This window comes from Camelus ferus, chromosome 6, assembly GCF_009834535.1.
Source record: "Camelus ferus isolate YT-003-E chromosome 6, BCGSAC_Cfer_1.0, whole genome shotgun sequence".
Taxonomy (NCBI): Eukaryota; Metazoa; Chordata; class Mammalia; order Artiodactyla; family Camelidae; genus Camelus; species Camelus ferus.
The window spans coordinates 51509758-51532775 of record NC_045701.1 but is presented as its reverse complement, the minus strand read 5'-3'; the positions used below and the strand labels follow the sequence as shown (position 1 = coordinate 51532775).

The 23018-nt window shown below is 37.8% G+C and overlaps 2 protein-coding genes across 2 annotated transcripts in view; both read left to right on the top strand.

Moving 5' to 3' along the window:
* The window catches only part of SOS2 (SOS Ras/Rho guanine nucleotide exchange factor 2), an 87643-nt gene extending 79820 nt beyond the window's left edge, over positions 1 to 7823 (top strand). The window contains exons 22-23 of the mRNA XM_032481979.1: positions 5309 to 5418; positions 6309 to 7823. Of these exons, the coding sequence (XP_032337870.1) occupies positions 5309 to 5418; positions 6309 to 6818 (620 nt within the window). The 3' untranslated portion in view covers positions 6819 to 7823. The remainder of the gene's footprint in view (positions 1 to 5308; positions 5419 to 6308) is intronic.
* A 157-nt stretch (positions 7824 to 7980) lies between these two features.
* On the top strand, positions 7981 to 14915 carry VCPKMT (valosin containing protein lysine methyltransferase). The gene is made up of 6 exons (XM_006193260.3): positions 7981 to 8923; positions 9020 to 9130; positions 9302 to 9374; positions 10541 to 10660; positions 11541 to 11645; positions 13791 to 14915. Exons 1-6 carry the CDS (start codon positions 8538 to 8540, stop codon positions 13803 to 13805), a joined length of 810 nt encoding a protein of 269 aa, XP_006193322.2. The 5' UTR covers positions 7981 to 8537; the 3' UTR covers positions 13806 to 14915.
* Positions 14916 to 23018: the final 8103 nt, after the last annotated feature.

Genomic DNA, 23018 nt, shown 5'->3' with positions numbered 1-23018 from the left:
ACAGTGATCTAATTTGATGTGGGTCTTTTTTTCCTTTATATTTTGCTGTCTTTTTAATGAGCTCTTTAAATTTAGAGATTCATGTCTTTGATTTCTAGAAAATGTTCCTTGTATTGCTTTGTTAATAATTCTTCCCTCCCATGTTCTCTGATTCCCTTTTTGTAGCTGGTTCTCCGTAATGTGCATCCTAGATTGATCCTCGGATTTTCTTGTCTTCTGTCTGCGATTTTCCATCTCTTTGTTTTCTTACTCTGTTTTCTGCAAGATTTCCTCACTGTATCTTCCATCTTTTCTATTTTTTTTCCATCTATCATGATTTTGAATTTCCAAGAATTCTTTCTAATTCCCTCTGATCATGCCATTTTTATATCCTATTCTGGTTTCGTTTTCCGATTTCTGAAAAAATTTTGTTTCTAGTGTTGTTTGTTTTCTGAGTTTCTTCTATTAGTTGTGGTCTGTGGTCTCTCATATTGGAGGGTTTCCTTTTTTGTCTGCTATTCTTAGCTTTCTGTTCATATTTTAGAGTGAAGCAGTATAAACTAATGGGAAGTGCTATATCCATGGACGGAACTTGTTGATTTCTGGGTCTCACTGTAGAGTGATAGACTGATGAGAATTCCTTTACTTAGGAAATCCCCAAATGTCAGAATCTTTGAGGCCTTTTCTCTGGGAATGTTTAGTTTCTCCTTAGAAAGATCTTTGAATCTTCTGCCTGGGAGTTCTCTGCGTTTAGTATGAAAATCTGTTTTCAGCACAGACTGGTCTGAAGTTTAGATTCTCCAGAGAATAAAACCCACAATCTCCTACAGTGGTGGTTGCCTGGCCTCACTAAGTGGAGAATTAGAGGTTTGGGGTTCTAACTGTCCCTTATACAGACTTAATGAAGTTTTCTGTTTATATGCCAATGCCTTCCATTGTACCAAGTGCCTTTAATTCCTGATCCCTCTTTTGGTTCTGTGGGGGCAAATTTGCTGCTGTTTGTCAGTACCGCTGACAATAGACATTTGGGTTTCATCTTCCTGCATTTGTCATCTTCATATACATTGTAGTCCACCTTCAGGCACTGAAGCTTCAGCATTCAGATGTTCCCTGGCTTCATAAAAGTTTGTATATGTTTGTTATTTTCCTTGTTTTTCAGCAGTGGAAATGTTTTTACCATGTATATTAGTTTCTAGTGCTGCCGTGACAAGTACCACAAACTGAGTGGCTTAAAGTCCAGTTCTGGAGGCTAGAAGTCCAAAAATCAGGGTGTTGGCAGAGCCATGTTCCCCTTGAAACCCATAAGGGAGAATCTTTCCTTGCCTCTAATGACTTCTGGCATTTGCTGGCAGTCCTTAGCATCCTTTAGTTTGTAGATCTATCACTTTAATCTCTGCATCTGTTGTCACATGGTCATCTTCTCCTTGTATCTTGTTGTTTCTTCTCCTGTTTTTATAAAGACACCAGGCATACAGAATTAGGGCTCACTTTCATCCTAACTTGATTACATATCTATAAAGACTATTTCCAAATAAGGTCACATTTTTAGATACCTGAGTTAGGACTTCAACATACTTTGGGGGGGGAGACACAATTCAACCCAAACACTATGCCAATTTAGAACCAGGAATTCTAGACACTATTTTGGATGGTAGTAAAGTACGTTTTCCATATGATAAAGAAAATTTTGTTTTGAATTTTAATAGAGAATATTGGGAAAACTGCATAAAATTCTGAATATCTTAAAATCCTGAAAGAAATAAATATTTTATAATAAGTATGAAAAATGCTCACAGTGAGAAAAACAGTAAGACTCCATTAACCCTGGATATGAATAGATAGTTCACATCAAAGTATAAGCCAAGCCTATGCTGAAAGGTACTCTCAAACATTACTTACCCCTTGTAAATTGGTATATCAGTACGACCCTTTTGGAAAGAAATTTGTAAACAACATATCAAAAAAATGTTCACACCCTTTGGTCTTATTCATTCAACAGAAAATTGAGTACTTTGTTCAGCTACTCTGCTAATAGGTACTAAGGATTCAGTGGCATAGTCTCTGCTTTCATTAATACCAGATACCAAAAAAATTTTGTGAGGAAGTCACACACATGAAGATCACGTTGTTCATCCCACTCCCTTAGTTTTTTTTACTTTATTTTTAGTCTCTCTTGCTGGTTTCTCTTCATTTTCCCGATCTATTAACATTGGAAGGGCCTAAACTGAAACTTTTTTCTTCTCACCCATTTAATGTTTCATTCAGTCATATCATCTATATGATGATAATTGTCCCAATTTTTTTCTCTACCCAGAACCTCTCTCTTGACCTTTAGACTCTCATATATTCAGTGACATGTTCATCTCTATTTGGATATCATCCCCTCTGGAGCTGTTCTTCCCATTGTCTCCTCTTCTCAGTTACAACTGCATCTATTTAATTGCTTAAGACAAAAATATTAGAGTTTTTGTTTGCTTCTTTCTTTTTCTGATACCCCCAAATGTGATCCATCAATAAGTCTTATTTACCTTCAAAATATATCCAGAATCTAACCATTTCTTGCCATCTCTACTGCTGCCACCCTGGTCTAGGCAACCATAATCACTTACCTGCTTTATTATAGTAGCATACTAACTTCCCACCGTCCACACTTTAGTCTGTTTTCTGTATGGCAGCTTGGCCTTTTTAGAATGTAAGTTAGACTTGTCTCACCTATACTTAAAGCCAGTGGCTTTCCATCTCAGAGTAAAAGCCAAAGCTCCTTCCAGAAGGACCCATTAGGTCCTAAGCAATTTGGCCTCCTTTGATCTGTCCGACTTCATCATCTACTATCTCTCCCATCTCTCACTCTGCTCCAGCTACTCTGCCTCCTGAACGAAATAGACACATGCCCACATCAGAACTTTTGCTCTTGCTGTTCCCTCTGCTTAGAGTGTTCTTCATCTGTCTAGCCTACTGGCAAGCTCCCTCGCCTCCTTCAGGCTTTTGCTCAGTGTTACCTGAGTGAAGCCTTCCCCAATCACCCTGTTTACAATTACTCCCTTTTCCCTACCTAACATTTCTTCTTTTAAATCATCCATTGTACTTTTACTTAATTATCATGTTTATTCTCTCTTATCAACCTAGAATATAAGTTCCATAAGGACATGAATTTTTGCCTCTTGTTCACTGTTACATCACTAGTGCCTAGAAGAGTGTCTGGCACTATAGCAGATACCCAGTAAACGTTTGTTGAATGGATGGATGAATGAATGGTAAAAAATTGGAAGTAACTTAACTAACATTACAGAAATCATTCAGTAAATAATCCTACTTTGGAATACTGAAGTTATTTAAAATGCTCACAAAAACTGTATAATCTTGTGGAGAAATACTCTTAATAGAAAATAAAATTGAAGTTCACACTTCAACAAGGGTTATTGAGTGCCTGATGTGGAGAAACATACATAGTGGTTAAGTGGCCTGACTCAGATACAGAATCTTTCACAGCTGTCCCACTATCATTAAGATATTTTCTGCTTCCATGAGTGTTATGTGTTTCTGTAAGGAAGAGAAGACTCAACTATGTCTCCCTTAAACAATAAGAAAACATCTGATTCACATGATTGAAGTCTGGAGGAAGGCTGCTTTAAGACTAGTTGATTTAGTGGCTCAATGATGTTATTAAAGACCAGGTTTCATTTTGACTCATTGTTTTGTCCAGATTATCAGCTTTATCTAAGACTGTTTCCCCTCAAGACCATAAGAGTGGTGGCAGGAGCAATAAAGGTTGTGTGCTTCTTTGTTCAGTCAAATGAGGAAGAGAGAGAGGTACAGAGAAAGATAGATTGCTTTTCCAAAAGAGCAAGGAACTTCCTTTTCGGTAGCCTCTAGCAAACTTCCTTTCAAATTTCAGTAGTTGAATTAAGTCCTGTGCCAACAGCTAAACCAATTACTCTGGCTGAGGGAATGGTCTAATCAGGCCCCATCTTAGGAGCTAAGGGGTATGTCACTGAAGTTAAGGGCTTTCACTGAAGCCCATGGCTAACATGCCTGAAAGAGAGGTAAATAAAAATCTGATCATGTTAAGAGAAAGTGAGAGAATGAGTCCCTTGTCTACTCCTTTACTGGAATTAGGGTGCCTTGGGTGGAATTGGCTGGCTAAACCATATGGGATGGATTCACCATCACCAAGGGGAGTTCTCTCAAAGACAAGGCAGAGTTTGCTGCATAAGCAAAAGGAACATATTCACAGCAGATAGTAATCCATCTAACCTCCTCACACCACCTGCCAACACCCCATAGGCATACTTTTTGTTTCTGCTATTGGCACTTTGAGCCAACAAGACCCGTTGAGGTGACTGCAGAGTCATATAGTCAGGACAGCAGTTTTTTTCTTTTCTTTTTTTAAAGTGAAGTGTAGTCAGTTTACAATGTTGCATCAATTTCTGGTGTACAGCATAATGTTTCAGTCATACATACATTCCTTTTCATAAGAACAGCAATTTTTGACATGGAGTAATGAGTGACATCTTTACTGGATGTCCCATAAGCAGTTTACGCACAGTGTGTTTGAAATTAAACTCACCAACTTCTTTCCCAACTAGCTCCTATAACCCAGTCTCAGTGTAATGACAAGCATGACATGGTCAGCCTTTAGAATAGTTGAGTGTGGAAAGAGATATCAAATGGGGAGTTGGTCCATAGTTACAGGTATTTTTTTAACCAAAAGAAATGAAAATAGTTCTTATTCTATGTCTGGTTGGCATGTTTAGGGATAATTTTTCCTCTAATACTTTATTATTTTGTAAATTTCCTTTACTGTGGTTATATAGCGTGTTGATTATCAATGAGAGACTTGCAAAGAAAAGGGTTCTGTGATACAGCCCTACCCTGTGATCTCCTATATGGGGATAATTACCTGTGTAGAAATGTATCCAATAATAGCCACTTTAAAAATGCCTGGTTTCTATTTATGGATGATCACTCTCTGGAATTTACTGTAGTTTATACAAACAAATATATTTGTTTTATCTGTTTTAGATTTTAAAAAGGCTTTTCAGGGAGCAGAATCTCATTCTTAATCTTCATTAAATAGTATATCCTCATTTAGCAGTAACATCTAACATGTGCCAGGCACTACCACTGTTGTTAGGTGCTGTGGATGTGAAAATAAATACACCCTGCCCTCAAAAAGCATACGCCTTAATGGAGAGGATAGCTAAACCAACAGCCAGCTACAGTACAGTCTGACAGATCCCATAGCAAAGGTGATCACAGATTGAAATAAATTTTTGTCTTATGATTGCACTGTGAGTTGTGGTTTAAACTAATCTTTTTTAACCCCCAGAGTCTTTCTTCAGTTCGTGTGGTAGTTTACATAAACTAAGTGAAGAGCCACTGATTCCTCCTCCACTTCCGCCTCGAAAAAAGTTTGATCACGATGCTTCAAATTCCAAGGTAGTCAACAGAACTTAGGTTTGCTTCAACTTACTCAAAGTTGCGAATCTTCAAAATAATGCTTTCTTTTATAAAGAGTCTGAATTATAATTTGGCTCACCATTTATGGTTTTAAACATTTGGTTTGTTTTATTTGGGAAACACTTTAAATAATTGTTTAATCCTCATAATGCTTTTTCTAAAAAAGAAGCTGAGCAGATTCACAGATACTCAGAAGTAGTACATTTTATTTCTGGTAGAGATGGAAAGAACTTTAGTGTTCTAAGCATTCTCCAGACTTTCAGCAGGTGCTTCTCAAACTTTAGACTGAATCAGAAGCACCTGGAAGGCTTGTTAAAACCAGATGGCTAGAGTTTCTGATTGAGTAGGTCTGGGGTGGGGCCGAAGAATTTGCATGTCTAACAAGTTCCCTGCTAGCGCTGATGGTGTTGATCCCTGGGTCTTGCCTTGAGAACTGCTGCTCTCAGCCTCACCGAGGATAGTAGAAGTAAATGGACAAAAAGAAGAAGCTGGATATTAAGTCCTCTTGACATCATGTCCTTTTATGTCTATAAAGCTATATATTCTTTTCACTCACTTGCTCATTATTATATTTAAAATGCATAAATTTATAAACTGTATATACAAAGCAAGATAATCTGAGTCTTTATGTTCTAAGATTTCAATTGAAACATCTCATATATAAAAACATTAAACTGAGCCCTGAGTGAAACTGGGAGTAATTTACTCATAAATCTGATCATTAAACCAGATTAACCTATTTTGGGCCTTTGGGTTTAAGTTTTAACACATGAGAATTTTTCAGTCTTTTGAAAACTTTTTCTTACAGATTTTTTTCAGGAGAACAGAGGTATGATTTAGTTTTTGTTTTTGTTTTTGTTTTTTTTGAGGGAAATACGAAATCTGATGATGACCCCCCTGCTATTCCACCAAGACAACCTCCTCCTCCAAAGGTAAAACCCAGAGTTCCTGCTCCTACTGGTGCATTGGACGGGCCTCTGCATAGTCCACCTCCACCGCCGCCGAGAGATCCTCTTCCTGATACCCCTCCACCGGTTCCCCTTCGGCCTCCAGAACACTTTATAAACTGTCCATTTACTCTTCAGCCACCTCCACTGGGACATCTTCACAGAGATCCAGACTGGTTCAGAGATGTTAGTACGTGTCCAAACTCTCCAAACACTCCTCCTAGCACACCCTCTCCAAGGGTACCACGTCGATGCTACGTGCTCAGTTCTAGTCAAAATAATCTTGCTCATCCTCAGGCTCCCCCTGTTCCACCAAGGCAGAATTCAAGCCCTCACCTACCAAAACTGCCACCAAAGACTTACAAACGGGAGCTCTCGCACCCCCCGTTGTATAGACTGCCTTTGCTAGAAAATGCAGAAACTCCTCAATGACCTTTAGCCATATGTAGTCATTGACACTGGAATGGTATTTGTAAAGTTGTTTTTTTTAATTTATTCAAAAAAGGCATAGTATTTTAGTACTTTTTAAAAATAATGCTCTTACAAAAATGCTACTGATCAAATAAGCTTATAAAAATTGGAAAAATAAAAATACAGAAGTCCTTTACCATTATCCTCAGGTGATCAGTAGCATTGCCTTCTCTTGGATCCTCAGTGCTGCCAAAAGGCCAGTATAAAGAATTTATATTTGCACTGTAGACTCTGCTAAAATATGGTTTCAAGTGACATTGATTGCACTGAAAGGTGATAGTGCATCTGTGGAATTTTTCAAATTTGAATAATAGATGACTTTTTAAGGCAGTGAATTTACACACATATAGGGGGTGTGTGGTGATACTGATTTTAAAGCCTCTTTGACCATCTTCTAGTTTTTATGTCTAGTTTTTACATTTAGGAAAATCGTGAATAACACCCACTGTACTTAAACTCTTTAATGCCATGTCTTAAAAGCCAGAATTTGCTGCTGGAGATAAAAATGAAAAATAGAATGAAAATAATAGAATGCACTGTGTTTATTATTTTGTCAAAATGTAAACAGACTACCTAACCCAATCATAGAGGAAAAAAGGGCATATATCTTATACAGATGTGCCTTTAGGTTTTTGCAGACTATGGTGTCTTTAGCTAACGAGTTGCCTATTGTTTTGAAAACAAAGTTAATATGACATATATGTACAGTTTTGTTTATATTGTATATTTAAAGATAATGCTAATAACCTATATAAATTTATGTGACTCAAGGCCTATAATAGTCTGCTACTTTACTAATTCATAAATTTGGAGGGTAAGTTTCTTATGGCATAGGAACCAACTGCATTGTCTTCAAAACCTAGTAACTTTCTCTATAAATCTCATGTTAACTAAGAATTTTTAAAGTATTTTTTTAGATTGGTAATATTTAAACCAGCAAATAATTAAAGCTTTATTAAACTTTTTAATCAGAGAAGTGAGTAAAACTTTTATTTGCCATTTGGACTCCTTCCTTCAAAGTGATGAAAAAGCGTGTTTTGCTCCTAGAGCAGTAGCAGCAATTGTAAATTAGCCAAAAGCCACGTTATTACTGGTCTCTGGCCTTCTACTGTGCTTTGTATCAGAGTTCCTAACAAGATTAATAAATCACCCCAGTCTTAATTTTTAGAAGACTTTTTAAATATGTGTTTTCACTATAAGGAACAAGGAGGTAAGATTGTTGAGTACTGTAGAAATAATGTATACACACATTACTTTCAATATTTTGTGCAATTTAAATTTCATAGTCCCAAAGAATTTAAGTGATGTATACTTTAGAGGGGTAACTTTGTCTTCATTGTTAAACGCAATCGACAAGCTTCCTGCAACTATTTTCATACATTCAGATGAAAAATTAGGAGCATGTTAGGAAACTCTTCATAAACAGGATTATAAACCATCCTTGATGGGATCTTGGAAACTGCCTGGATTTAAGGCAAGTAACTACTGTGTAAATCACTCTCCAACCAAGTGAAAACATTGATTGCCTTTTTTTTTTTTTTTTTTTAAAGATACTAGCTTTGTCTGGGAAAGTGGTTTAAAGTGCCTGTTCTTTAAGCTAGACTTGTAATTAAGGGGAGAACGACGTGATTCCGCGCCAAGGGAAAGCCACGCTGCTTTCCGGGCTTTGTGCTTTCGCGCATGCGCTCTGGCTCCAGCCTGGCCACCAGGAGGCGTCTGACCCCTTGCAAGGCGGGGCCGCGGTGTGGTGCGCTCGAATATGACGTCACTGTGTGCGCCACATCTTGTTGCTGGGCAGCGATGGCGGCTACTCTGGAGTCCTCTGGGGAGGACACATTGCGGAACTTTGTGAGAGTTTTGGAGAAGCGAGATGGCACGGTGTTACGACTGCAGCAGTATGGCTCTGGCGGTGTGGGTTGCGTTGTGTGGGACGCTGCCATTGTGCTTTCTAAATACCTGGAAACGCCCTGGTTTTCCGGCGATGGGGCCCACGCACTGACCCGGCGGTCGGTGCTAGAGCTGGGCTCCGGCACCGGGGCCGTGGGGCTCATGGCTGCTACCCTAGGGTAAGAGCTGGAGGGAAGGGACGCCACTTTGTTCGGGAAACCCGATTACTTGCTTCCCACCCTTGTGCCTACACTTCTATCGACATTATTTTATAGGGCAAATGTCGTAGTTACTGATCTTGAAGAACTGCAAGACTTGCTGAAGATGAATATTAATATGAACAAGCATCTTGTCACTGGTTCTATTCAAGCCAAGGTACTGAAATGGTTTGTATGGCCTTTCAGCTTGTTTTAAGAGAACGATTTGTAGTTTGCTTTAAACTATGTTTCACTAAAAGCATGATTAATACAAAGGGGACTTTCTGGGTCTTGTTTATTAAACAAGAACATTTTAAATTATTAAAGCAACAGTTAAAATATTTGGTTGACATTTTTAAGGGGGGAAGAAATAGAAGACTTTCCTTCTCCGCCAGACTACATACTGATGGCTGACTGCATATACTATGAAGAGGTGAGTATTTAATGAGTGAAGTCTCTTCCTTTAGAAGATGTACTGTATTTCGTGGATTCTAAAGTATGCATTTCCTCGCATTTTAACATCTCTTAATACAGGATGTTTGTTCTATAGTAGATGACACAGTAAAGAGAAAGTAAAGGTCACCAAGGACTACATATATACCCTCATGATTAACATAGAGGCCATTGAAGCACTTTGAGAAAAGTGCCAAGTGCGTTTTACTAGAGGCTTCTGTAAAATTTTTGAAGGATTTTGCCATTTGGATCTCCTATGAAAAACTTAAGGGTTTTTTGTGTGTCTTTTGTTTGTTTTTTGCTTAGCTAGTCTTAGTTAACATGTTAAACATGACATTAATAATTAAGTTGCATCATAAAGGATTCATTGTGGCAAGATTTACTATATTTATAGAATGATTTTTTTTAAGTATCAGTTTATATAGTGTTGTGGGCATCACTCATTTTTTAAATAGTGAGCATTGAACCATCATTTGTTCAGATTAGAGTTAGACTTGCTTTTGTAGGTAGATTGTTGGTTGTTTAAATCCCAAGTTAAATCAAATAAAATTTTAAGAGTGCAGTCAATTCCATTTGTTTACCCATGGGAACTCCAGAATGCAGTCACTTGAATCCTTTCTCTGGAAACTGAAATCAATACAATGGTTAGTTAAGAATAGTTTACCAGTCATCAGTTGGATAAAGAAGTTGTGATATATACAGACAATGGAATACTACTCAGCCATAAAAGAGAATAAATTGGGAGTTGGGGATTTGCAGATACTAGCTACTGTATATAAAATAGATAAATAGCAAGGTCCCACTGTAGAGCACAGGGAACTATATTCAATACCTTGTAAGGGCCTATAATGAAAAAGAATATGAAAAAATATACATATAAACTGAATCACTGTGCTATACACCTGAAATTAACACAACATTGTAAACCAACTATACTTTAATTAAAAAAAAATTCTAAACAGAAAAGTTTACCAATCATCAGTTACAGAGCTTTAACTATTGTACTTTGTTGGATTGTTTTCAAAGATGGATAAGTTGTAGGAGAGTTATAATTATCCACTCTTCCTCCCCTGCTCCCATATAAATTTTTTTATCGATACAAATTTTTATAAGTTGTAAACAAAAATTATATTCCTTTTTGAACAGTCTTTGGAGCCACTGTTGAAAACCCTGAAAGATCTCAGTGGATCTGAGACTTGTATTATATGTTGTTATGAACAACGAACAATGGGGAAAAATCCAGAAATTGAGAAAAGATATTTTGAGGTGAGTACTCTACTAGGTCTCTTTGTAGTGATTACCCTTCAGGGAGGCTATGTGTGATTTTGTGTTCAGGTGTATTATGGTAATTTTGAGTGGGGAAAACATTCTGCTTATATGCACCCAAGGAGAGGATCCTTCACAGCACACTATTCTAATAATTGTCCCCCTCCCCATTTTTAATCTTTTCTGATCCTTTATTTTTTTTTCTAATTTGTTGTTCTAGTATCTGTAAAACAATGTAAAATAGTAATATGACACCCTTGTCTTTCCTGAGAAAGTTTTCAGTGTTTCTTTTTTAAACATGATACTGGCTTTCTGGGACATATTAATGATGTTTATGTTATTTTTTGGAGAATGATGTGTGGTACATTTTTATTTCAGTGTTTTCCACTATATTTTTATGATAGCTTTGACCAAGATACCCTACCTTTTTTGAGTTTTTTTTTCTTTTTTTTTTTCTTTTGAAAGAATTGAAGGCCCACAGGAAGTTGCAGAATTCACAGATAGAGTCCCAAGTATCTTTTACCCATCTTCCTCCATTGGTCACCAAACCCTTGTTATAGGCAAAAATCCATCACAAGTGACTCCTCTTAAGGACACATCTTTATAACCTTGCAGTTTCACCTTCTGAAAGGGTTACTTTGGGTAAAGTGACTATTCATGACTGCCTCAGGTATATGGTGAGTTTTTTATTTTCATGTTTTTCTTGAATATGAAGAATATGTAAAATGCACATATGTAAAAAGCACATAAATGCTTACCTCAATTTTTCACGTGCTCCTTCCTAGTCAGTACTCTAAAGGTAACTACCATTCTGATTTTCTGTCACCACAGGATAGTTCGTATTAATTGAATTTGAAGTATATCTCTTTTAAATTTATAGCTCCTTCAACTAGACTTTGACTTTGAAAAAATTCCTTTGGAAAAACATGATGAAGAATATCGAAGCGAAGATATTCACATTTTATACATCAGAAAGAAAAAATCGGTAATTACATTTTCAGTTCTTCATCCTCTTGCTGAAGTAACATTATCTGGACGCTGTCTCTGAGCTTATGTGTAGCATAGATGTTAATTTTCATGCGGGGAAACAGCTACGATGATTCACGACTCAGGCACTAACTCTTACTGTTAAGATTGCCTAACTTACCTGGCCTCGGGTTCTTCCTCTAAAATAAGGCAGGCCTCTTACCAAGGTTCTTTCCAGCTATAAGTTATTTGGCTCTATAACTGGGCATCACCTCAGACAATAACTTCACTATTTATAAGTCTCTGTTATCCCTTAGAGATCTTAAAATGCCAGTTCTGACCTATGTGAACTTCCTCCAACCATTCAAATTTTTTTAATAGTCAAAGTAAACTGTAAGAAGGGAGATCTATCCAATAAAGAAGAATGTACTCAGTTAGATAGAATTTATATATATTCCCCTTTTTTGTTGCTTCTTTTACCTGTTACAATTACATTTTATGCACATTGCCTCTCCAATGCTGAGAGTTTGATCTGTAGAAAGGAAGAATTGTATCTCATCCATTTTTCTACCCCAGCACCTTCCGTATGTGACTTGTGTAAGACAAGAGCAAGATTAATTTTATGAAATGAGGATGCTAAATTTAATAAGTTCCACCTGCCTCTAGTATCTTGCCTTTGATTGAATTTGTTTTTGATGAAGTTTTCTGATCATGTGAATTCTAGCCAAAAGCAAATAATGTGTGATTTTTGGAATCAAGACTAGGTATTGGGACAAAAGGAAAGAAGAGCAGTGGGGATTAGTAATTCAGATCAGCTATTATGTGGCATGGTGCTGGAGATAAAAAGAGAACTTAAAAATGTTTTATGCCTTAAGAGATCCAGTTTTAGCTGAAGCTGTTGTATGGTTTTAAAAGTAGAAATTTTTTTGAGGCATGAAGATTTTGTATTTCCTAAATATAAAGACTTTTTTCTGCAAAGAATCATTTTTTTAACTAGATATAATTTACATAGATTAAAGTTTACAATTCAATGGTTTTTAGTATATTCACAGAATTGGACCACTATTACCACTTTTTAATTTTAAACATTATCATCATCCAAAAAGAAACCACATACCTGTTAGCAGTTACTTCCTATTCCTACCTCCCCTAACCCCTGGTAACCACCAATTTATATCTCTGGATTTTCTGGTTCTCTACATTTCATTCAAATGGAATCACACACTGTGTGGCTTCCTATGTCTGGCTTCTTTCATTCAGCAGTGTTTCCGAGATACTTCCATGTTATAGCACGCATCAGCAAGTCACTTCTTTTTATAGTTGAGTAATATTCTTTTGTATGGATATACCACATCTTATCCATCCATTCATCAGTTAATGGGCATTTCTGTTATTTCAACTTTTTGGCTCTAATGAATAATGTTCCTATGAATATTCATGTAAAAATTTTTGTATGACGCATGTTTTCAAATTTCTTGAGTGTATGTATACCTAGAGTAGAATTGCTCACTCATAATTTAACTTTTTGAAGAATTGCCAAACTGTATTCCAAAGCTGCTATTACCATTTTCCATTCCCACCAGCAATGTCTAAGGATTCCAGTTTCTCCATAGCCTCATCTTTTTTATTGATAGTTGTTGTCCATCTTTTTTATTGTAGTCATCTTAGTAGATACAAAGTGGTAATCTCATTATAGTTTTTACTTCCCTAATGACTTTGAGTATCTTTTCATATATTTATTGGCCATTTGTACATCTTTACAGAAATCCTTTGCCTATTTTTAAATTGTGTTGTTTGTCTTTGCACTGTTGAGTTGTAAACATTCTTTATGTGTTTTGATACCAGACCCATGTACCAGGTACATGACTTCCAAATACTTTCTCCCATTCTGTGGGTTGTCCTTATGTTTTCTTGATAGTATGTCATTTGAAGCACTGAGGTTTTTAATTTTGATGCCCGATGCATCTGTTTTTTGTTTTTGTTTTTCCTTTGGTTGTTTGTACTTTAGGCATCAACAAAGAACCACCTCTAAATATTATGCATGGTTGTTCATTTGAATTGCATTTAGCCATTACCAGGCATCTGACTTAGCATTAAGTACCCAGTAAATATTTAATTTGTGTTAAGGACTCAATCTTTTAAAGTTTCCATTTTTTTCTTATAGAAATTTCCATCGTGAGATCTTTAAGTCATCTTACCCAAGCCTCTAACAATGTGGGTAAGCTAACAATGTGAATGGAGCATGTGAATACAGCATGGGAAGATTGTGTTCACAGATTTTTCCAGCATGTCCTTAGGGGTCTGATATATAGACAATCACCATGGGCTACCTGCAATATGAAAAATGACTGACTGCCTGCATCCCTGCCAACGGGCCTGAAATCTGACTTAGTTTACTTCTAGTTCAGAATCAACTTACGCTTAAAAGAAACATTGTGTTATCAGTCACTCCTCAAATAAGAATAGGTACTGAAGTTAGCCTAAAGTCTGCCAAAAATAAACAGTGAAGTAGCATGGTTGACTTGGCATATTTTCAGGAAACTAGAGATAAATTAATCCATTTTCTAAAGAGAGAGATCTCTTACTATTAACTAATGTTTAAATTCAAACCAGTAAATTTTAGTTTGTCTTCAAGATAAATTTAAAGGAAGATTTTCATTTTAATATAATTGTGCACTGGTCTTTATCATATATATCTTCCATCTCATTGTTTTTAAGATAGTTTTAATACTTAAGTGTTTTTTACTTACAAAAATGAAAAAATTTTTTGTGTACTTATGTTGGCCAAAGTTCTATTCTTTTTCTCCACCATACATGTCTACATGAATTAGGTAGTAAATTATACTGTAGTCATTTGGTAAGGATGAAAGCTAGGAATCAGAAGATTGGGAGGGAAGGAAAGATATCTTTACAAAAATTTTTATTTGGGAATGGAGTGAGAATAAAAAGCCCAGCTTCAGGCTCATGCACTTATGTGGCTTATGCACGTTTCCTCATGTCTGTCTTCCACGAAAATGTGGCTAAAATCCCTAGTTTATAGGAAGCAGAGAAAGGTTTTTAAACAACTACAAATGTAGTTGTGTATACATTTACTAAGTGATTTTGGTTCTCTGTATTCTCTGTTTTATGTTCTCATGATAATCATCTGTTCACAGACTGATCTGTCAAGGACTTCAGTCACACTGGTTCCAAAGCATAATAGTAACCAGATAAAATTCTGGTACTTACAGGCATTGGTGCTAGGTGGCACATTTTATGTGTTAAAATAAACATTGTTTTTGAGATCCTGTGACTTTGTGAATGTTTCAGAAATAGCTTTGGAGAATTTAAAACAGGTGACTGCTTTCCAGAAAGAGCAAAAGCAGCTGTATTTAGAGAAATTAAAGATTAACATCAAGAGAACAGTTCTTCCCGTCAGGCTTACTTCAGTCTTTAAAGTTTGTTCTGTTTGTTTCAAAATTACTTTATTCATACTGTCCTTAGCATTTTATTACTCAGCGCACTAAGTAGTTAGTGTAACCTAACTGTATGATACTTTGTTAGTTACAGATAATACCAGGTATTATTAGTGAAGTCTTAGAACAAAGGACCACTTTCTAGCTTATTTCATAACATAGAACTTGTAGAAATTAGTTTGATGTTGACCAGCTATGGTAGTCCATCCAGATTCCTCAGATCCCTTTCACCCTCCTCCCCTTTTCACTGTACTTCGAAAATACAGTACCTAAGGGTCTTCAGCCTGAAGTGCCCCTTGACATTCCTGTAATGAAAACCTAGCTCCTTTACCCCGGACAGGCGCACCTTATACTCCAAAACTTCCTGGAGGGGTGGGCCTGGGGTCAGGCTCTATGCAACTTTGCCAGAATCACACCCTTGCTTGTGTGTGCTTCCTCCCCTTTCCTGTCCTGTTCTCACTTTCTTACTTGACTTATCTCCTCCTTAATAAGTCACTTGCATACATCCTTCGCCATCTGTTCCTGGGGAACGGACCTGTTGTACTGACTGATTTGTAACAAAGTCAAGTGGGATTTTTTTCTTATTCTGGAATAAGGCCAAAGTCGTGGTTAAAAGATACCAATCCCCACATTCTAAGATCAGAGAGCTATGGTGATTAGAACCAGTGAGCACTGTAGGGCTTACTAAGGGGTGCCAGATCATATGACACCACCCTATCACCTTCACCATCCCACAGACAGCTGGGGAGGCCTAGGAGAGGTCTTTCGGAGAGGTGTAGTGTTGGGGAAGGGGATTTAGTCCTTTCGGCTCTCTCTTGAGGAGGAAACAAGATGCCTCTATACTCACAAACCACAGGAGGGAGGCCTGAGGGAATAATTCAAGATCCAGGATGCCTCCAAGGAGGGGAGACCAGCATTTTTTCCACTTGATTGGATTTGTGCTTACCCAGTAGATGAACACATCCGTTGTTTAACTCCAGAGCATGGGAATGGTAGTAGAGAGGTATTAAAGATGAATTTGATATGTGAGTTGGAGGCTACAGGACTCCTGCAGCAACATGGGGAGGTTAAAAACAGACAGGTGCAGCAGATGAGTGAGGTGTGGTGCCACTAGCTGGGGGTCAGCCCAGCTACACAGCTCTCAAATCCCAGGGGACGCCATTGCCAGGAGAAACTACTCAGGAATAAGCCTCTGGTCCTCCAGGGGAGTGGGGGTTGCCGCTGTGCACAATGAAACCCATAGGCCACTTATCACAATGCAGTGATAGCCAACTGGAGAGCCATCCCCCACCTCCAGTAAGGCAGTATTCCTCAAACTTGGAGAATTAAATCTAACGTGGAGAATTAAAAGCAAACAAAAACCATGTTTAGGCCCCATCTCAGTCCAATTAAATAAGAGGCATGATATTTTTGTTAAAGTGCTCCAGATAGTTTTAACGTTCAGCCTAAATTGAGAACTATTGCAAAAAGGAAATATCTTCTAGCATCTACTTCCAAAGAAGAGAGCAAAGAAAGGGGAAGAAATATAAAAGCAAACTATCTGTTATTAGAGTGGGTCTGTACTGTAAAGGGAGGGAAAGAGCTTTGAATCTAATATGGAATTTTCTATGAAATAGGGGGTTTTAAAATAAGCAGGGCTTTAGAAACTAAATATCTGAAAATTTAGAGATTCTGGCCAAGAAAGTAAGGGTGATGCTACTGAAGAGGAAAGTGGAATTCAAGAGCTGGGAAAAGAAACTGTTACTGGTGTAGCCGCTAATGACTTGAGTCTCCTCTGTATATTAGTTGTAATTTTCAAGGTCTCTAAGGTTACACAGCTTTAAATCTTAACCTGCTACAGTTCATAACCAAAGTCCACGGATCATGTTTGGTGAGTTCGGGAGTGAAGTTACATTATTTTAAATTATTTTGAGAAGTCTTAATAATCTAGGATGATTGTTAGTGGGGTTTTTTTTTACACAGCGTACCTTTTTAACTTTTCCTTACCCCTTTCCTGGAAAGCTTCCTTGTTAAATGATGCCAAATACAATATTAACTCAGACTACAGATACTGTATTCATTTAAAGAGTGTGGTCATAGAAATATGACTGTTATTCTAAAGGTCTCCTGTAGATGGCATTGCTTGACTTTGTAATTAAACAGTATAGAGGCAGGAAGTTGTTAAAATAGAATATTTTGAAATGGAATCACCCTTGAGGTGAACTAAATTCGATTTTAAAGAACAAACCTACCTATCACGAGTCGCTTTCAGAGTACAATGTGGTTGTCTTAGTTCACTGGGGCTGCTCTGACAAAATGCCACAGACCAGGCAGCTTATAAATAACAGTTCTGGGAGGAGGGGCCGTCCAGGATCAAGGCACCCGCTTCCTCACAGGCAACTTAGGTTATTGTCATCTCACGTGGTGGAAGGGACAAGACATTTCCCTGGGGTCTCTTTTATAGGGCACTAATCCCATTTATGAGAGCTTCACCCTCATGAGCTACTCATCTCCCAGATGCCCCAGCTCCAATACCGTCACACTGAGGGAATAGGTTTCAACATACGAGTTGGGGATTAGTGCAGAAGAGGTGCAAACATTCAGACCATAACAGTATTGTAAGTGAAACTGGATTTTTTTTCCCCTATAAAACTGTATTTATCTTTCTGTTTATTGCATTCTGATACGCTTTTTGAATTTCTGAATGTCATTCATAAAGCTACATAACATGCAATTTGTAAACCATTTCTTTGTTATTTATATCTTCTGTAAGAGACACTTCAAAGGCTAAATTTTCATTCAAGTCAATTTCTGAAAATTAAATTCACCTTGAGAGTACCTTTTATATAATGCATGATCTTACACCTCAAGTACCTGAAACTTCTAATTAATTTAATTAGCTTTTCAAACCAGTATATCTTCCTCATTAGAGTAGTAAATAGCTTTCACATCAAAAGACTGAAGTTCTGTCCGGCTATATCACAATTCTGTAAGCTTAGGCCACCTTTTTTACTTTCAGTTTTAACTTTTCCTTAAGGAACACCAGGATTTCAAAGAGTCTTATTCCTTGATAATAAACATTTTAAAAGTAGAGTACTGAGTTTTCATACCATAGAGAACTTCAGGCTAATTCAAACACAGAAAGTTTGTGGCAACAAAATTTTACTGAAAATTAATCAAGTAATGGAAAAACAAAGTTTTCACTTTAAATGATTTTGGGTAGGAAAGCATAAATTCTGAAACCATTTTCGCCAGTTAGGTTAAAACTGTTAGGTAATTTGGAGTCACTTGGGACATTGTTTTAGGTTCTTACGTGTAGTTGAAGTTCTAGTAAAGATCCAGTGAGTCAATCAATTGTGAGATACATTTTATGTAATTTATTATGAATAACAAGATAGTTTTCAAATAATAGTTTTTTAAATATGTTAGAGTAAATTATCTCTATAATAATGTTTTTGTCAGCATTCTGAAAACTGTATCAGATTGCAGGCTTTGAGACCAGATTCTCTGGATTTAAATCCCAATTCTGCCATTTGCTTAGCTATGTGACTCTGTGTGCCTCAGTTTCTTCACATGTGAGGTGAAGATCATAATAATTTGTCTCATAGTTTGCCATGGAGATTAAATCAATTTACCATAAGCAGTATACTTAGGTACCTGGCACACAGCCTTCAGTAAATGTGATTGTAGTGTAGTAGGGATGGAATTAGTTTACATGTGGGTACTGGGAAAATGTGTATAATGCACGTTGATTTTTTATCTGTTGTAGTGCGAAATCTGGGCATCTTTTTGAAAGTTTAGGGCCCATGTGAACATCACTGCCCCATCGTGGTGGGAATGGCACCTGGAGTGAGAGAAAGCTGAGAGCACTGTGACACAGTACTGTTAGTTGAACAAGTAAGCAATTTTAGAAAGAAGAAGAAAATATGATGGAAGGAAAACTTTTGTTTGCTGTTCACTTTTATGGTTCTAAAGCAAATGCCATGAGCATTCAGAGGTCAACAGAAACAGAGGAAACTCTCATTTGCAAATAGGGGATCCTGGTCTTGCTGGCTGCAGCTCCGTGATTCCACCACTCTGGACCTTTGGCCAGTTCTTTTTTCTGTGCTTCTTATCTCTGCTAAACTGAGACCAGTTAAGGAGCAGGTAAAGTATGGCAGCTGGTCATTTTTCTGAAGTCTGGGGCTTGATACATCTGCATAACTATTTCCAGAGTTTTCATGTATTAATCCTAAAAGAGCAAGGTGACTGTAAAATACTTGTGTAGCAGTTGCCTCCTAGGTAAGCGATCTTTTACCATGTGATCAGTGTGTATGGTGGGAAGCGGGAGCTTAGCCTCGCTCATCCCCCAGGCTGTGTCTGAAAACAGACAAGAAGGAGAGTCAGAGCCAGGAATTGTATCTGCTTCTCCATCAACCAGTGTAAAATAGGTGCTTAACTGCATCATATTAAACCTTCAAGGCCTTTTACAGCTGATGGAAAAGATTGTCATGAACACTAAATAGCTGGTCTTACTTTTTAGAAAAGTTTATTACTTACCTATAATTCACTAACTTACTTTGATAAAGAAAAAGTTCACACTTTTTGATGTTCACAGGGCAGAAAACAGTGATATTTCTTCTTTGCAAAACAAAATTAAGGCCTTTGAAAAAGAGCTGTTCTAGATTCAGTTCCTACAGAGTTAAATGTTGAGTGCATTTAGTTATTTTAAGTCATGGGCTCTAATGATAGACCACTGGCAGTCTGTTAAACTCTCGATAGGTCAGTGCTTTTAAATACTCTTGAGTAATTTTTTAAAGGTGAGCTTTTATTCTAAGTTGTTAATCTCCTGAAGTCCAGGTATTAACAGTCTGAGTTCCAGGTCCATGTGTTGGCTCATCAATGCCTTGATAAATCATTGCCAGAGTTACGTGTATTCAGTGCAAACAAACCCATGTATCTAGTCAGCATCTGACCTTGTTCTTTTAGGAATGTGTCCTGAAACTGCTTGTACTGCATGTACAGTACCACTGTGTATTAGCGTGCACCAAATATAAATAGCATGTTTTATCCAAAACTTAGATGAGCAGCTTTCTGTTTACATTCCAAACGAGTGTAAAGAGCTATCTCTTGGCGTGTAACTCACGTTGAACGTGGGCCTGGTTTCTTGAAACTTAAAAACAGGAAAAACTAGTTTCACACTCCCACGAATAGTAAATGTTTAACCAGAGAATGCCTTCAGATTTCAGTGACCTTTATGAATGTAAGTACAGTGTACTTTTAAAGTGGCTATCTTCTTTCAAAATCTTGTCGCAAGGATTCTGTCGTTCAGAACTCTCTTCACTCTCAAGGGTATCTCTGACACCCACATTCAGTCTGTTACTTTCTGTCTGAAATGAGTGTCTGGTTGTCAACCTGAGATTCCAAGGAAGAGAGAACAGTAGAGGCATAGTGTGGCTCTTAGGAACGAAATTCCAAATTAGCTCTGGAAGACAGCCCCAGATCTGTTCTAAATCCACTTGCCTTCCCTTTATGCACCCAAGCTTGAACATTCTGTTTTTCTCTGAAGGAGAAAATGGCTCCCTTGACAATACCTAATCTAGCTGTATGTCCTTGGGCAAGTTATATTTTCTGAAAGTTAATGTCCCTCTCTGTAAAATGAGAATGCTGTCTCCTGGATAGCACTGTGGTGATGGTTAAACTAGACAATATATGTAGACAAGCGTAGGGAAGAAGTCATCTCCCCAGCATAAGCCTCAGCTTTTTCACTCTGGGTATTCAGACTGGTAAACTACACACTAGAGATGCGAAAAAAAAGTCATCCCAAGTGAACAACACACAATGTGGTCCAGAAAAAGCAAAAGCCTCGATTGTCGGAAAGGAGGGATTCCAAGTGTAGCAGCATGCCTTTCATGTACTTTTGCCCCCACCCCGACTTCTTCACCATTTTAGAGTCCGCCTTCATCACAGGAGGGGAGTAAGGAGTCACAGCGGAGAAGACTCCAAGGTTGCTCTTACTGGATGTCCTGTATTAGTCAGCTATAAGGCACTACTGATTTGGTACTTCCCAGCAGAATGTAATACCAAAACGAAACAACAGTGAAAAACCAGGGACAGAGCCCCCTTTGAAGCCACGAAGGTCCTAGTGCAGCAGACCAGCAGAGGCTGCAGAGGGCAGGAGCAGAACTTGGCAGGGAATTTCCTGAAGACTCCTCGGAATCCGATAAAGGGGGCAGCAAGTAAAAACAGAGCTTGTCACTGCCGAAGTTCTTCCACATTTAACCTGAAGTTGAAGTCCCACGTGTAAAGTGTCTAGAACAATACCCAGTGTAAAAGAGCCTCAGTACATTTAAATTCTCTTCCCTTCTCATCAAATCCACCCTCCCTGACTTGTCTAAAACATTTGGCACATTTATTCACTCGTAATTCAGTCAGCTAACAGATACTGTGATAGGTGTCCTGGATACACGTTGGTACTCTGTTAGGTGTGAGGGGCAGATAAATCAATAATATGCAATCCATATGCTTAAGCTGCTCACTCACCCATAATATGATAGACATGCAAAAATAATTGCCACTCTGGGAGAAGTAAAATAATAAAGGTATAAATTAGCCACAGTGGCAGTATAAAGGAGATATGGTTAACTCTGCTGGGGTTGATCAGGGAATATTTCACAAGAGGACCATACAATTGATATTTGAAGGATGAACTGGAATCTGTTGGACAACTTGCCGGGTATTCTAAACAAACACCTGCAGCTGCCTCAAATGTGGTGGTTTCAGTGTTGTTGAAACATAGGGTGGTTGTAGCAAGTGGTTGGTACGCAGGAGGGCAGGAGAGGGACGTGGAGAGTCTTGGATGCTGTATCCACCAGTCAAATTGGGTTCTATAGGCAATGAGAGGCTATTAGACTGGGAAATCACTTGGTCAAATCATTTTAGAAAGATCATTCTGACAGCAATCTGGGGCGTGGGGGTGCGGTATGAAGCATGAAGCAAAGAGATCAGGAAGGAAGCGTTAACAATGGTCCAGGCAAGAGGTATTGGCAGAGATGGGGGTGGGGTGAACTCATGCAGTAGCAGTGAGAATGGAGAGGAAAGGATGGATTCAAGATCCATTGTGGACCTAGACTAAACAAGAAATAGTCATGTAGGTGTTCATGGAGCATCCTGGAGTCAAGGTCTGCCCCATCCACATAGTACCCTTGTGCTATGTGGGTCCCTTTTCTTTAAAATACTTTCTGTTGGAAAAGCAATGTAATATACTATTAGAATTCTAGAATTTACTGCCATTTGTCAGAAACTTGTGTATACAAATTGTACAACTTTGGAATCAACAGTTAATTTTTTGCTTTAATTTCACAACAATAATATCTACAGTGTAGATGGTGTTACCTTTCAGTGTTGCTCTTCTCAGTACACAGCCTGAACCACCACACACTGTAGCCCTGGTTAGATATAATTTAACAGGTAGCTAAATATATAGGTTTGAGGACAGAGGAGAGAGAGGAGAGCGAAAGATGAGGTCTTACAGATCACCGTGAATGTATAGATTGAAAAAAACATTCAAGATAAGACCCTGGGAAATTCAAGGAATAACTGGAAAAAAGGAACTAATGAAAAAAATCTTGAAAATATCTTCTCCCTTGGCTTCAGGGACAAGCAGTTCTCACATATGTTGCTGGTTGTATAACTCCCATTTGTGTACTTTGTACACTGAGACCTCCAACCTGCCTTTCATGTGCCAAATTCAAATTTTGTACATTTGTCCTTAGATCAACACAGTGATGCCACCTGCCAGTCAACAGTTTAGTTGTCCGTGGTTCAGCAGCTCTTGGACAGTTATTTTAAAATTGGCTCCTTATTCCGGAAGACTTAGAGAAGACCAAAAAAAGAATATGTTGTTACTAATGATAAGAAACTCTGTCCTCAAATGAATACAGGTTACACCAGAATGGAAATAACAGGGGCTCAGAAAG

What these genes read in the sequence shown, in the direction of transcription:
- VCPKMT (XM_006193260.3), top strand. Translation starts at nt 8,538, where the DNA reads ATGCGCTCTGGCTCCAGCCTGGCCACCAGGAGGCGTCTGACCCCTTGC. An exon ending in CTCATGGCTGCTACCCTAGG is followed by an intron (nt 8,924 to 9,019) that starts GTAAGAGCTGGA and finishes ATTATTTTATAG; the next exon opens with GGCAAATGTCGTAGTTACTG. An exon ending in CAAGCCAAGGTACTGAAATG is followed by an intron (nt 9,131 to 9,301) that starts GTTTGTATGGCC and finishes GACATTTTTAAG; the next exon opens with GGGGGAAGAAATAGAAGACT.